The 16,709-nt window shown below is 42.7% G+C and overlaps 1 protein-coding gene across 1 annotated transcript in view; it reads right to left on the reverse strand.

The window, feature by feature from the left end:
- ITPK1 (inositol-tetrakisphosphate 1-kinase) overlaps positions 1-16,709 on the reverse strand; it is a 136,054-nt gene that overhangs the window by 11,466 nt on the left and 107,879 nt on the right. The window contains exons 6-7 of the mRNA XM_054275739.1: positions 4,120-4,218; positions 2,177-2,217 (exon numbers count right to left, since the gene is read on the reverse strand). Of these exons, the coding sequence (XP_054131714.1) occupies positions 2,177-2,217; positions 4,120-4,218 (140 nt within the window). The remainder of the gene's footprint in view (positions 1-2,176; positions 2,218-4,119; positions 4,219-16,709) is intronic.

A 16,709-nucleotide genomic window follows, 5' to 3' on the forward strand; every position in this document is an offset into this window, starting at 1 on the left:
TAGCATTTCTCATTATAAATGCAGAGCGCTTTTGAAGGCAAAACAAAACATTTGCACAAGAATTTTTATTGACAATGTCCATAAGGAAGTCAGTCTCACAAAACACAGTGATTCTCTGCCTTTTCCTTCTTGTCTGTTCAAATGCTCAGAAGAAATTCTGGATACATTTCTTCAGGTTATGGGTCTCTCATGGCAGCTTTACCAAAGGTTAGTTATGTTCTGACTCACTGGCAGCCAGGAAGCACAACTTCCAGCCAACATCTCTGTTCCAGTTTAACAAATGGTGCTGAGCTGCTGAGGCCACTGCTAGTGCAGAGGCCATGTGGAACTAGGGACACCACAGAAAGGGTGACACCACCCCAGCTTAACAACAGCATGTACTCACATGAGAAAAATGGAGTCTGCCAGCCTCACCTGGTGAACTCACACACCAAACCCCCTAACTCATTCACCAAACCTAAACTCAAGCCTGAACCTTCAGCTGTCCCTGTTAGCTAGTACTTGAACTTTCTTAACAGCCATCTTATGAAGAAAAGCGGGTTTCTGGTCAGTGTTCTAATTTTAGTGTCAGCTCTGCATTGGAAATATATCCACAAAAAAATGAAGTGATTTACCAAAAGCCAGACAAGGAGTCATTAACAAAACAGACAACAATTTCTTGCTTCTAGACCTATGCTCCATCCTTTAGACAGATTGTGCTGTAAGCAGGTATTTATCCTATGTTTCCTTTGTAATTATTGACCATAAACAATTCCAAAACAGTCCCACTCTGATCATAGATATAGTTTTGGATCACTCCTGAGAACTCAGCAACTCCAAAAGTGACTACTGCTACTACTATGTAAAGCACTATGCAAGATTTCAGGCTTTTTTCCAGGGGTCCTCCTAATCTCTTGTCATAAGTTCCTGTGATAAAGTGCAGACCATGGGTGTATTTTAGTCTAATTTTTGCTCTGGCAGGAGGCTTAGATGTGTCTGCACTGTATGAAAGAAGATCAAAGAAAGATTCACCAAGGAAATGAAGTCCAAGCCTAACTGGACAAGTACTGAGAAGTTCATGTGTTTCAGTTTGCAGTTGCAGATGAACTCTTGACAGAAAAATCAGCAGGAAAATTGAAGTCTTAAATTCATTAAAAATCCAGTACCCAAGTGTTCTTAGGAATGACAGCAAAAATTTATAGCAGCTGCTCCAACAAACTAACAGGACTGTCTGTTGGCTTGTGAAATAAGCCAAGGTAAAGCCTGCCTGCAAAATCTCACTGCATCTTTAAAAGAAGTGCTGGTCAGTCAAGATTTCAGCCACAGCCATTCTGCTCATCTAGATTTACAATTTACTTGAGGGTTTTCAGCTCTCAGAGACATTGCAGCAATGTCTTGTAGTGCACATTTCAAGAGCAGCTGGGAAGCCTGGACTGATGGCCACGTTGTTAACAAAGGAAGCCAGGAGTTAGGAGAGCCAGCAGCAAGGGCTGGATTCTCAAAACTGATCTGAAGTAAGCAGGAAGGCAGGAAGCACAAATGGAAAAGAATTAAAACAGAACTCAATTCACTTAAATTTAGAGGAGGCTAATCTCATAGGTAATACACTCATTCCAGGAATATACAACCATTTTAGCTGCAATTCCCTTACAGGAAGGCAGATAAGTTCTACCAGTCCTGTTCTCCCCACAGATCCCACTATGTTATTACAACTGAACATTGCCTGGAAACCATCTCTATTTGTTACTCCCTTCCCCCTCAGGGAAAGGAGCCAGCTGCTCCATCTGAAGCATAAACCCACTTCTCATCTGTACCACATACATGTTGGAAAAGTAACTTTCTGGGACAGAAACTTTATTTAGTGCCCTCCTACCGAAGGAGTGATTGAAAGAGATTTCTTGGACAAAGCTGACTGGAGACTACAAACTGCTAGAAGCAATATGATAGAAGGTAAAAACTGCTAAAAATAGCTTGCATGACAGGAGGTTCAAGTCATATTTATCTTCATTTCAGATTTAAAAAAAAATAATGCCGCAATTAAACATGAGGGAGAGGTGGGGAAGAAAAGTTGTTTGGGCACAGCCCTATTCCCACCCACTACAGGATTGGAAATCACCAGCCAAGCCACCACAGGGGGAGGGGGGGACAGGACACGACTGGAAGCAGGTGAATAATACTGCAAAAATTTTCAACTCACCTCATGAGAGTTGGTTCCATGGGCCACTCTGGTTTTACAAACTAGGTAAATAAAAAAGAAAAGACAATTCACCACTGAAACAGAACACATAATATAATCCTTTATAATCCTGTTTCCACCCACACATGCAAACACTGGAGTCCACCAGACCAAGGCATTGACTGTAACACCAGTGACAGTCTCTGCTTGAACAGTGCTCTTAATCACTGCAAAACTTGGCTTGCTCCAAGCTCTGCTCTTTCAATTCCTCCCTGTAACTAAGGTGCAAGCACAGATCTTTATTAGGACTGGACAGAGCTGCAAAGCATCAACTGAGAAGTTAGTACTAGTATTAGGATTGCCATCCTGTCTACTCAGAGAGCATTTTTACAACTATGTAATTTTTTGTCTGAGGCTAGAGCTACTTTACCACAAAACACCGCTAGGTACCACAAAACAGCACTTTCCTTAAAAAAAGGAACTGAGACACAGTCAAAATCAACTTATTTTCTTACCTCCCTGTTTTCAGGGAAGAGCGGGAAATGTAACAGGCTGAACCAAACGAAGATATAACTTATTTTTCACAGGCAAGCATAGAGGAGGACAGAAAAAGGCAGAAAGCCTGGCAGTTTTTCTTTCTCTTTCACATTTATCTGCTCTGTATATCCTGATTCTCACCTCCATCTTGATTAAGAGGAGGAGTAAAACCCGTTAGAGGAAAGAAACAAAAAGCTGCTTCTACTATGAGGCCATAGAGGAGCTGAAGACCCTAGGGCTCACAGAGTGACTAGGGCTGATGTTACTTATGTGTTAAGGAGAGGAGATGAAATCTTGCAAGTAGTGAGAGGGTGGATAGGACAAGACTTTTTTTCAGTTTGTTGGAAGAATCAAATTGCCAGGCAAGAGGACAGGGAGCTATGAAAGAGAGATAACCTGCACTAGAGTCCAAAATAACTTGGTAACTTGAAATTTTACAAAATGGCTTATGATGTCTCAGAGACGTGCTCTGGAGAGCTGGACCTTTTTTAAGAAAAAATAGAGACAGAAAAATGAAAAAAACACTCTCAGAATATCAAGGTATATTAATTTTCAGTGCTATTTTGTAATTTCATCATCATTTAGTGGGTTTGATTCAGACCTGAATATATGCTGCTGACTACTGAGGACTAGGCAGTCTGTATGGGGAGCAGAATGTGAAGAGGAGGGCAAAGCCATTCATGAGATTTCAAGTACTGCTTCACAACCTATCTTCAGGAGACCTGCCTCATTTGGGAGAGCGATGGCAGGGAGGGCAAAACATGCTTTTTCCACACAACTTTACCTCTGAACCTTACAAATGAGGCAAGCAGCAAGGGAACAAACACCGACTAACGATCCTGCTCACTTTATACTGCAAGGAATCAAATAAAGGAACCAATTAAAGCACAAGCCCTGAGATGAAACTTGCTTCAAAGCACAAACAGTTCATAGCAGCTGTTTGAGCTGTGGGCCCTTGGAGTCTGTTATCTGTGCTAACCCTCTTTCTTTTACCCGCTAAGATTATACTCGTACCCTGGACCAGGGAAAGGGAGAGGTAGGTGGAAAAAGAGCATAATCAGCAAGGCAGTGATTTTCTGAAGAAAAGTAATGAGTGCAACTGGCAGGAGAAACATCTTGCACAAGTTCAGGGCAAGAGGCTAACTTTGTTAGAATTATTAGCATTTCCCAGGAATGCGTATTTACTGTAGCGAGGTGCTGAAAGTAAGAAACATCAACAAAAGGCAAAGTAAAAGCTGACAGGGAGAGAGTTTGTTCCACATTCCAAGCAGACTGCCTCAGAGCATTTGTTTCAGGAAAGTTTTAATATCCTTGACACTTTTGGCAATGAAACCCACACTCCTACAATGTTGGCTATGTTTTGGGGGGGGTGCATGTGCAGTATTTAGAACCTACTAGAAGCACCAAAGAAAAGCTCAAGTACATACTGAATGGGAATGCCAGTCCATTCTTCTCTATAAGCTTCAAGGTATCTTCTCCACAGGCACTTGTCAGCTCCATAAACGGTGGTGAACAGATCCTCTCATCTGCAAGAAAATAAAAAGACTCAAATGAAGATGAGGGGTTTAGCTCCTCAGCTGCATCATTACCAGCTCTCTCCTTAATAACTGCCTCTTAATAGTCAGCTTGTATTAAAGCACCCAAAAGGACTGTAAGCCAGGCCTGAATTTGGGTTTCTGGAAACATTTCAGAAGATGAAAGGCTCAATTTTCATGCAGTCTAAATGGCAATATAAAGCCAGTATTTTCACAGGCAGCAAAAATGATCACCTGCTTAGGAACACACTGCACATGACTTAGCCAGTGAGGTGAAAAGCAACTGGGATCTTTTTATGCCTTCAAGCATAATTTTCTAAAGCATTTTACAAGAAACAGAATGGTCTGCAAATGTGACTAGAAAAGGCAGTCTCACAAAGCCATATGTCCTGTAGGGCTCCTCAGGTGGCAGATTCCAGTGTTTATTTACTTCAGGCAAGGTGCCAGAACATTCTGCTGTTCTCTGGGGTGGCTCTGCCAGGAAAGCAGTGTTCATTTGGTCTGGCAAAGCCAACCAGAGCACTGCTGAGACACCACCATGTTAAAACTGCTCAGCAAGTTCTGGGTAAAGAGAAGAATCATGGGAACCATGGTAAAATTTAATGGAGCAGGTCTGCTCCAGACTGTTTCTGCCAATGTTGTGCTTGTTCACATGGGGTTGTGGGAAGGCTGGAGTCAAAAGCCAGCCCTCTTAGTGACTTGGTGAGTTGACTTGCTCTAGGATGCACTTCCTGTTCACTGCAGGAGAACTGGGATTCCCCTGGGAATGCAGCAGGAAAGGCAGAAACCACTGTAGGACTCATAGGACTTGCGCATAAATCGCTTAAGAGGGCTGGGTTGCAATCTGAAGTGTAGAGAGAACCTTGGCTTCAGCCATGGCTTTGAGACAGGTCAGCAGGGGCCCAGGTTTTTAGACAAGCTGTGTGCACATTGACAACACTGACTAAGTCAAATCAAGGACATCACACAAGTATGAATGACTACTTAAATTACCTCCTTAGTTAGCACAGCCTTAAAAAAGTACTATTTTAATGGAGTTTGAGCTGTGGCCAGGTTAACTTCAGAGCCACAAATGGGTTATAGCTTGAGTTAGCTGCACAGCACTGAACACAATTCAGAACAGGTCTGCCAAGACTTCTTCACTTTGCAGACTTATTTCAAGAGGATGACACCTTTCTCCAAAAAGGAACTGGAGACAAGCACAAATGGTGGGAGCAACTGCATCTGGCAAACTCAAGTCACAGATTTATAAAAACCAGCAACTTGTCTTGAAAATAAGCAAAACATGGCTGAATTGAAACAAGTGGAAGCCATGGTGTGCAGATGGTGAAGAAACTGAAAAGTACATGTGAACTAAAACCCCAGCAAAGCTAAACATAACTCTGAGACAGACAGGCATTCAGAAATCACTTTATAAACATTGTTTAGATTAATACTTTTCACTTCATTGTAAGTATATATATGTAAAGAAAACTGAATCACTGAGAGTAACAGAGATGCAAAACTCTCTATATTTTGGTACACATATCTCAATACATGCCCAAACTTTTGGAATATCTGAGAACTCTGTTCATTAGCAGTGTTGTCACTACAAGAAGTTTTCTGAGAAAAAAAAATTTTCATAGATTCTAAAAGGAGAAGAACGATTGATGCTTTGAGGTCAACCTCTACAAAAGTAAGCGAAACATCCCAGATTTCAAAGCTTTCAATTTGCTGCTATGAAAACAGAAAGCAGCATCCAAAAGTGACAGGTACTGTAATATTTACAAGCCTTTGCCAGAGTAAAAGTTCCTTAGTTGGATGAATTTAGGGAATAAGATTTAGTTTACAGATACTTGGGAACAACTTTGGCTTGGCAGCTCTCCCACCCACATGCTTAAGGCTCACAGATAATTTTGCCTTCAGAGTGCAGATGCAGAGGAACGTATGGTTCCATCTCGCTTCCCTCTGTTTCCCTCTCATGCAAACAGGAAAGGGAGACTGGGAGATTCAGTGCTCCTGCTGACTACATGACACTTGCATGGGGAGATGAAGGAAGGGAAAACCAGGAATTTCTTTGACTTGTACTTAGAAAGGACCACCTGGATCAACAAAAAGTAGCAAAGAAGACTCTTAGCATCTCAAAGTGCTCCTGCTGAGTTTGCATAGCACTGGCATTTTCTCTATCAAGAAGGCAATTCTAGCCCACTGAAACCTCTAAAACAGACCATTAATTCACAGCCAGACCTGAGGACAAATAAATCCTCACTCAACATGAGATTTCAGTAGAGCCTACAGCTAGAAAACTGCTGCTCTGAGTTTAACTGCACACATTGAAATTCTGAAGATAGCGGCAGGTTAAAATAAAAAGTCCTCCAGCAATCACCCTCTCCTCCTTCCCAGGGGGACAAACACGTGCTAAAGCTTTCTCTCATCACCCAGCTGCTGCTATCAGAGTGACAGCAGTCTCTGCACACCTTCTCTGCACTGAGGTCCAGGACAGACCTCACTCAAAGCCTGAGAGTCAATTCAATACTGATTTACATCAGCTTGGAAGTACACCATGGACCCACATAGTGCCAATGACCCCCGTGGTACTCTGAACCTTCCCTCTCCTGCTGAGTAAGCTGCTTTAGTGTGGGCTTACTGAGCTGTGGTCAGTGCTGGACTCTTGGCACTGTCACCACTTCTTTGCAAACCAGCAGTGACAGGACACCATGAAAAACCATTGCCAAAAAGAACAACAGTAAATACACACAAATAAGTAAACATAACGGTCAAGAGATGAGAAGGGCATCATGATTCTGGCTCCATGGCTTTGTATTGTATTGTATTGTATTTGTGTCCCTTTGTATTGATGCTCCAGCCTAACCCTCCAGTCTAAACCAATCACTATTCTCATTTGCACCTGACAGTCCTAGAACAAAGCACTTTAATAAAAGCAGTCTGAGAACTACTACAGGTTAAGGCCACAGCCATGTCAGCCCTCCTGTGCAGCTGCACTGGCCATGCACCCCTAGCAGAAATGACTCTGTCAGGACACAGACCTGATGCAACCCAGAACCTGTGCACACAGCTGATGCTGTTGCTTTTCTACCATCAGTACTCAGCTCTGAGCTGTGCTGCTGAGTGGAAGAGTCTTCTTCTAAAGCATCAAGTTTGGGAAAAACTCTGTCTCATCTTCCACCCTTGGCTATGCAAAAGCAACCTTAAATCCCAAGAGATTACTACGTCTGCAGTTTCTGATCTTTACATTTAGGTTCTGAAACTAAAAATCAGGCACTCCCCCCTCCCTTTGGGTGCATACACTGCATCACACAATAAGCAGATGACCACAATTATTACCCGATCTTCCTTCATGCAGCCTGTGCTGGACCAAAGATATCAATAGGAAATGTCTGTCTGTAAGTCTACAGACTGCTGCGAATTAAGATTCTGTAGATTGCTATAGTGCACATTTAGAGAATGGCATTTCTTTATTTTCTAAGCACCTGGTTGTCTCTGAGAGTTCTGCCTTTGAAATATGGCCACCACTGCAGCTGAACCTTGCCAGGTCCTGAAGTGCCCGCGTAACAGCAACAAGGAAAGACTCTTCAGATCAGAATGTTCAGCTTTCACTTCAGACAAGTACCAAAAGTATCTGCAGCACTTTTATTGTTAAAAACAACATATTATAATTAAATTTAAAAGTCAAAATCATGTCGCTCTGTTCCTCCCCCATCTTTGTCCTCATTTTTATTGCATGCCTTAGCACAAACTTTGTGGTATCTGTTTTCCATATTTGCCCTTAGATATTCTCCCTTTTCTTCAAAATTATTCGATCTCAGATGGGAGTTCTCTCTCTCTCTCTCTCTCGTCTTTCTTACTTTTTGTATTGTTTCTCATTCCCATCCCCATCTCTCACCTAGGCTGTTAATTTTCCAACCATTATTTCTGTTCTTTCAGTGCCTCCTACACTTTATCCCTCCATCACCTCTGAATGGAGCTCGTGGCTGGAGGGATCACGTTCATTGCCAGCGCAGGGGGAGTGTTTGCAGGGGGACACCTGAGGACAGCAGGGAAGCTGGCACTCACAGCTCACAGGTGACAGCAGCAATCTCAGCACAGGGCACTCAGCCCTGGCACACCCTGCTGTGGGGTGAGCTTTGTCAGAGTGCTGTTCCATTCCCATGGAGCAGCAACATTGTTATGAGAGCTTGACTGATGAGGGCCAGTTTACAGCATGAGTAACACAGCTACCAACAACAGAGAGGTGAAAGAGCACCCAAACCAGGGTGTCAGTGCCAGGAGGGGATTACTGCAGGTGAAGTTCAGCAATGGTGACAGGAGCAATGGGATGTGAAGATGGGGAAGATGCAGACTGAAAACTGGCTGGGGAAAAGCTGCTGACGTTTTCTGGCAGTGAGAATTGGTGGAATTCTTTGTGCTCAGGACTTGCTCTAGTTAGAGATGCTGAGTAATGCTTCTCTACTCAGGGCACCCTGGTGGCCTGCAGACAGCCTGCCAAACAGTCACAGGATACCCAAAGCCCCAGGAGAAGGCACAAGGGGCCAAACACTCAACACACTCTCGCATTCAGTAGCCAGGCAAAATGGATAGAGGAAAAATAGGAGTAATACATGGCTGTTCCCAGTTGAACCAAGTCTTAAAAATAAATTGAAAGCACTGTGACAGGGCTGTACAAGACCATCTCCTGGGATGATTCTGATAAGGGTAAATACCTTGTACTATAAAAGTTTGAGAAGTACCAACACAGTGGACAGTGGACAGCTGTGGATGACTGTAGGGAAAAAATAAACCATAAGAGAAGATTAATCTATTCAGATTTCTTTGGTCCTTATAATTTTGGACAGGTAAGAAAACAAATAATAGATTACAGACAGATCCAATGCCCTGCATTCATAGATCAACAAACTATATTTCCTTGTCTTCATAAAAGGAGTTTAAAGGGAATTTATGGTCATCTGTGAGAATAGCTGAAAACCTCTCTAGAAAAGAAATACAATGGGAAAGCCACTGCCTATTAAGTTTCAGATTTACTGTCTAAACATGTTTCCCTATCTCATAATTCATTTTCCTTCACCACCTAGCCTAGGGATTAGGAAGTGCAGCAGACAGGCTGAAAAAAAAGAGTATTTATTCCCAGCACCACCCACCTCTTTCCACAAAACCACAATGCAGTCAACAAACACAGCTCAACTCTGAACTTCCATTTGTGAACTGGGGAGAAGGCTTCACCTCCCCTTGGCCAGGCAGGCTTTTATGGAGCTACTTAAATGAGTTCCAGGAAAAAGACTTTTTGATGCTACTGGGGTCATTACAGCAGCTGAACAAACTACTTGTTAGAAGCTTCAGTCTAAGCATTATCAACCAAAATCCTGAGAGTGTTACTGGAACAACATAAACCAGAAGGTGTTTACTGATGAATATCATATCTTTTGCCCAGGCTCAATATTCATTATTAGCAGTGCCTTCTTTGTTTATACACAGAAGATAAAAGACACACCAAATGAAGGGTGTGCTGAGGACAGGGAAAGGTAAAAGAAGCTGGTACAGTGAATTTGTGAAACAGGTGGAAGGAAGATGCAGTTTGTCAAAGGAGCACAAGAGGAGGCCTGGAGTCCCCCAGGTGTGCAACAGACTTGGCACACCTATATCCCTTAATTCTGCTTTCCAAGTCCAAAAGGAGCACAGCTTGTTCCTGAGTTGCTCTCTGTGCCTGGAAAGGTTGTCACTATTATTCCTGAAAAGACTGGGTACACAACCTCCCCATCACACAGTGCAGTATGCAGAAAAATGCAAAAGCTGCTTTGAAAAGTGCCTAACACCCTTAAGAAAAGCACAAAACCATCCATGTCAAAATCAGGACTGGCTCATCATCTAACACTCATGGAGCAAAAGTTAAGCCTTAAACTATCAGAAAGATTTACAGCAGATGGAACAAACACTAAACTTCCTGCTTTGTTGAAAAAAGCCACTCTTTAATAATAGTTTGCACTGGGATTTGAAAACATTTAAGACTCTTTAAAAATAAATATATTTTCAGTAAACTGTGCTTCACTGTAGCTTCCATCAGCCTGTGGCACTCTGCTCCTGTGGGAATAGAGAGGATACACAGGCAGGGCAATGTCTTTTCCTCCTAATACAATAAGGGGAGGAAATCTGAATTTCCAGCTCACTCCTGCCTACTGAGTTCATTTTCAACCAAAAGACCCAACCACACAGAGAAGCTGGCAAGGTTTTTTTAAGCATGTATCTGAAACTTATCTCTAAGGTATTGTAAACCACTACATGACAGAGTGTTTTGCCCTTTGAATCCCTTTATTGACTGTACACTTACAGCTTTGGACTGTAACTTCTGCTAAGGTCAAAAGTTGCTTCATCAAGGAGACAGTCAAGCAAAGCCAACCCCAACTTCACAGCAGCCCAGCCCCTGTGAACAGGAAGAACCCTTTCTTCACTCCTCCCTCTAGCAGATAATTTTTCAGTTGAAGCTTCATAAACCTAAAAGCTTTATTCATAAACCCCACAACTTTCACAGGTTTATTTCAGCACTTCTGTGCTGTATTAAAGATACTCTCAAGCTGTTTTCCCTTCCCCTCAGAAATGCATGTGCATGAGGAATATTGCCAGAACAGATTTAGTTCAAACATATGTTGATCTATACTCATCACTGAAAAAACCAACGCATGTATGAATATCCATGTGTTTGCATCTCACTCTCCAAGCCTCTGAGGGGAAAATTCCAGTTTTAAGGGTAAAGTAGCTGTATCTGGGGAGCATTTGGCAACACATTCTAAAGACACAAGAGGGCAGAGCAGACTCAGCTTTGAGGGCACAATTTCAAGCTTAACCTAGCTTGACATACAAGAACCGCAGACAGAATATCTGTGTTAAATGGAACATCTGCAGAGCAACAGTCTTGGGTTTTAAAAAAGTAGTGATTTTGAAGCATCTGGGCAGCGAGTGAGGAAATCTCAGAGCTGAATATAAATATGAAACTATTAAAAAAATCACAATAACTTGTCATTTCCATGCAATTTAGGAGTGCTGATTATGGGCTTTGAACATGAAATCAGCACAGACTAAAGAGAATGCATAAACCATAAAGAAGAAATAAAGGCAAAGGTCATAGTAAAGCCAGCCTGATGGACTTTTTTCACCCAGATGAACTCTTCCTCAGACAACCATTTCACAAAGCTCTGGTCTGTATCAGATCCTCCTTTACTTTTTAGCTCTAGACTTTCATCTTATGCCCACTTTCCTTAATGAGCAGAATCCTTCTGATTCCAAGGAAGAATTCACGTCATCCTGTGGGTGCTCAGGCTGAAAGAGGCAGGTTTTGCACACAAGCATTCTGCTCACTTGTGCTGATGGAGCTCACAAGCACCCAACAGCAGAGGAGCACAGCTACAGCTGTGCCTTCAGTTCAAACAGACCTGTGGTGAAACACAGTCACTGACTCAGCCTGATAAAGGGTGCTCACGACCATGTAACAATTTAAGTGGTGAAAAATTATTCTCATTCAGGAGTAAAGGCTGGGAGATGGGTATTCATCATCAAATAGTCTCATTTTTCAGCAGGTAAAAGGGGTTATCCACCACTCTGCAAATGCAGTTGAATTTAAACAACCAAGCACACCTCACCACAGGAAAAGGAGGCAAATGAACTAGCTGTCCAGGAGAAGGACATAAACCTTCTGGTGCTTCTTAGGCTCTTTGTAGATAAGAGTATTAGACAAAACTCTCTTTAAAGTAATGAAGAAGAGTGGAAAAAACCTGCTAGAACAGTTTTTGTTGAAACAGTAACATTTATTCCTTATAGCATTGAACCTGTACCAAAACTTGGGGACTTATTTCACAGGCAGGAGTGTTTCCAATGTTACAGAAATAATGAAAGCAATTTTCCTCATCAAGGAAACAAATGAAAGGGATTATTTGGCAAATGCAAAGAAGTCTTTTCTGCATTTTTACCCCAATAATGTTCTGCTCAGAAGACTGGCATTGAATGTATTGGTATCTGCAAAACCCCAAAGGCATTTCAAGAAGACAGACTATGCAAAATACACTCTGCATGTCTGCTCTACATTAAAATGCAAATGTCAGATTCTGTGTGAATACCTGAACCCTGACTAAAACCACTTCAACTGTCTCTAAACAATAATGTGTATCTGCTGTTTCATATGCTTACCTGTGTATTTTGAATACAGGAATTATACTGAGCATTACCATTTTCAAGTGGCAAATGTGCCCAATTGTAGTATTCTTACCAACACAGACAACCCTGCTGTGTAGAATGATAAAGGAATCTCAGAACCAAGCACCAGTGTCCAAATACAACCTTTTCCCATGAAATACAGAAGGTATATAATGGCCAAATACAGCATTTTTATGCTTCCTCTCCCAAATACTGAGATAAGACATTTCTTAGACTAGAACAAAAAAATTTCCAAGCTGAATTTCTACTTTCAAACTACACAGCTCCAGGACAGGAGCTGTTGGGATGTTGGTTTGCATCCCCCCGGCCTAGATGGTGGATAGGAACAGACAGTGGTGTGCACTTCCCTGTACACACCTGATTCACATAGGAAATTGATGGCAGAGAGAGCACCATTTTGCTCCATATAATGCTCATCAGATGCTCATCATTCCCAGGATGAGCAGGTAGGCTGTGAAGACCCAATGCTGAACTCCTTACTAAATTTACTTGTATATAACTCTACTCACTTTAACCAGTTAGTTCCTCTCAGTTGAAGAATCAGTCTTTCCTTATATTATACAATATATAATATATATTATATGTATATATAATACATATATTATACAATAATATATTATATTATTGTCTAATAAAATAGAAAATGCATTTATGGCAGGGGCCATGATGGCAGGCCTTACGTAGGCAGCTTCTTCTTGTCTGTGATGGAGTTCATTTGAAGATATTAGAGTACCCAGATGAGCAGAGTCCATTGAAGCTCTTTATATCTCTAATCTAAGAGGGTTGATGGCCCTTAACCAGATCCATTTAATGAGCTTTTGGAAGATAAATCCCAGGAGATAGTACACAATGCATGTCCCAGGCTTTCAGGAAACACCACTTCCAATCTACACACTCTGTGTCAGAGGCAAAGCAGCAGCCCACAGGGAGTGCAAATTAATGACAAAATTCCCTCCAAGGTAGAGGTATCCCAGGGACACACTGGAAGGAGCTCTGACAGTATCATTCAATGCTTAGTTCAAGCCCCCATAGTCCTGCATCACCTGTGCCCCAGCTTGAGCCAGAGAGGAATAGGGTCTTTGGTTCCTGTTCCAAACCATACCAGCAATGACAGAGGAAATGTGAATAAATGCTTGCCTTTTATTACTTTACCAGCCCATATGTTTGTGGACACAAAGTTAGTGCAAGAGTTTACAAACAGATCCAGAAAATATAGGAGGATCTTGGGAAAACGCTGAATAACAGGAGAGGCACATTGCTGTCACTGCACAGCTGAGCAGGGCTGACTGGCAGCCTGTGCCAAGGTGCCTCCTGTCACCTGTGTGCCAGGGAGGCCATCTCTGTGCTCTGAGGCCAAACATTTGCCAGAGATTTGGTGACCAAAGATTTCATTTGAGCTCCTCTCTGTAAAGCAGCCACTCAAAGCACGACTACACAACTGCCATAACTGCAATGCACTTCTTCCTGTGCCATGGGTGAAATGTAACAATGTGGCATTTCAATAACAACACTGGAAAGAACTGTTTGCAGATACCTAAGCAGAGACTATCAACTCAACAACACAAGCACATGATCATGGTCCCATGGGAAATAAGAAGCTAATGCCCTGCCCTAATACTGTCCTTGCATAGGTTAGCAAACTTCTCTAATACATGTGGGATTTCTACACTGCTCACCATTCAGAGCTTGCACTTTGTGCCATGGAAAGAACAAACTCAAATGAACAGGCTTTTTATTCAGAAACATTTTGTATTTTCAACTGAAGATCATATAGACAATCCTGCAGCACTTTGCAAAAATGTGACTGAAACACTGCTTCCGGCCTTAAAGCATTCTGCTCTGCACTTGTTTGCAATGCCTTAACAGGAGTAGGGCACACCAACCAGGCTGCTGCCTACTACACAGACTGGTACAGCTTGATGGTTTTTCCCAAGTGAGGTGGATTGAGCCCACTCCAAATCAATGAGAAAAAATAGCTGCTGAGACAAACAAGCTATGAGTATTTTAAACATCAGAAGAAAACTACCTATCTACATGGGAAAGCTTTGTTAGTGTATATTTTTCTGTTCTAATTATGTTAGTATAACTATAGCAAAGGAATGCACACACACCATGTTGTTTACATTGGATTAGTTTCTGTTGCTAAAGTTTCAGACAGCCCTGTAAATATTAAGCTATTAGAGAGTGTCCAAAGGAGGGCAATGAGCACAGTGAAGGGCCTTGAGGGGAAGTTGTATGGGAGGGGCTGAGGTCACTTGTTCTGTTCAGCCTGGAGAAGAGCTGACTGAGGAGAGACCCCACTGCAGTTGGAGCTTCCACCTGAGGGCAAGAGGAGGGGCAGACACTGATCTCCTCTCTCTTCTGACCAGTGACAGGATTCAGGGAATGGACTGAAGTTGTGTCAGGAGAGGCTTAGAATGGATATCAGAAAAAGGTTTTCACCCAGTACGGCTGAACCCTGGAACAGGCTCGCCAGGGAAGTGGTCACAGCACCAAGCCTGAGAGAATTCAAGAAGTGTTTGGACAATGCTCTCAAGCACATGGTGTGACTCTTGAGGATCGTGCTGTGCCATCGAGTTGGACTCAATGATCCTGATGGGTCCCTTCCAACTCAGCATATTCTGTAATCTTTTTTCACAAACAACTGCAAAGCACTCTGGGTAGATATCCCACAACAGATCCCAACACTCATCAAAACACTTGGCAACACCTGTGAGAAACTATTGGGAGCCAAGGACCAGCAGTCCTTACCTACAACCCTGAACCCATGACGGTGTAGGAAGCTGACACTATTTCCTTGCTGCAGACAGGCTGCCAGGAGAAAATCCTGTATTGCATGATTCTCTCTGGCATCATGGAGAAGTAGTAGTGGCTGCTGAACTGGAAGGGGCATGTGCCCAAGCTTGATATTTTTGTGGATGTCATCTGCTAAGATGCCAGGCTTCCAGCAGAACCCAGGACAAATTGGTTTCTATTTCTATTTTCTCTAGCATTGTAAGACTCGGTCTTTGGCTGCATCTTTGGTGCAGTCAGTGTCTGTGTCTCTGGTTTGACACTGGGCAAGCAGCTAGCAGCAGCCAGAAGCCATTTATTCCATGGAAACCTCAGTGCTTCAAAGCAGCAATTCCAGCACTTGATCTCCTTCAATAACACCTGGGAGGGAGGGAGAGAGATGGCAATAAAAATGCTGAGGGAGGAAAGACAACTCCACCAGAATGGAGTCCTTGACAGATGTGCCAGCACACATGGCAGGACAAGGAGCCTCCTGAGCCTGGCTATGAGCTCCCAAAAGTTGTGTGCCAGTGAATAATCGTGACAGAAAGGGGACTTCATCCCACATGGCTCCAGCCAACTTGTTTCTGCAAGCTGTCTGTGTACCAGCCAATGGAAACAGGCAGATTTAGACAGCGATTTTACTTTATACATTCAGCAGTTTCAAACTAGTAACTTCTGGACAAATCTATCTCTACTCACTGTTTGTAAACTCCTCGTACTGCACATATATGTAAATTTAAGCTAGACAGTGTGAAGTACAATAAACCGCTCTTTGCTGCCAGACAATTGGCTTCACAAGAACTGCTGCTGCAAAGTAATCTTCCTGTTTTTCTGAAACGTGCATTCCTGCCTTGCAGGGAACAATGCTGACCTGTACAGTCTGAATACACAAAGAAATACCTATCATTTTCTGGCTTCAGTTACTACACTGACTCTTGATTCATGAACTTGCTACTATCTCCTGTCAAGTATGACAGCAAGGGTGGAAGAGATGTCCACATGCAGAAACGCCAGAAAGAAAGTCCAGAAAAGACAGACAACTTCTGGCTGATTTCACAGAATCACAGAATGGCTTGGGTTGGAAGGGGTCAAATATCATGGGTGGATTGAAGAAAACTGAGGTATAGCACAGCCACAGACTGGATCATTTAGAATACAGGAGCTGAGTGAGTGCAGGCAGCTGTGTAGGAGCCTTTTCAAAATGCTGCTGAACTGTCCCCAGTTCCCTAGATGTCCTGCACCTAATACCAAGGAATACAGGGGATGCAGACTCCTAGAAGGTCAGATATATCATATCCACTCCTTAGCTGTCCAACACAAAGGGGGCTGTGACCCCTCTAAGCTGGTAAAACAAGGATTTTCCCTTTCCCAACAGCCAGTGACAGGACACATGGCAGTGACTCAAAGACAGAAGATGCCTTGAGCCACACAGGCACATCCATGTAAAAAACAACACCATCACTTGTGGCTCAGAGTATCTGTGAGATCAGGGAAAAGTTCCCCATGTGTTC

The sequence above is a fragment of the Melozone crissalis genome, unplaced genomic scaffold (genome assembly GCF_028551555.1).
Source record: "Melozone crissalis strain CALT ecotype California unplaced genomic scaffold, PUWL_Pcris_2 ptg000018l_1, whole genome shotgun sequence".
In the NCBI taxonomy this organism is placed as follows: domain Eukaryota; kingdom Metazoa; phylum Chordata; class Aves; order Passeriformes; family Passerellidae; genus Melozone; species Melozone crissalis.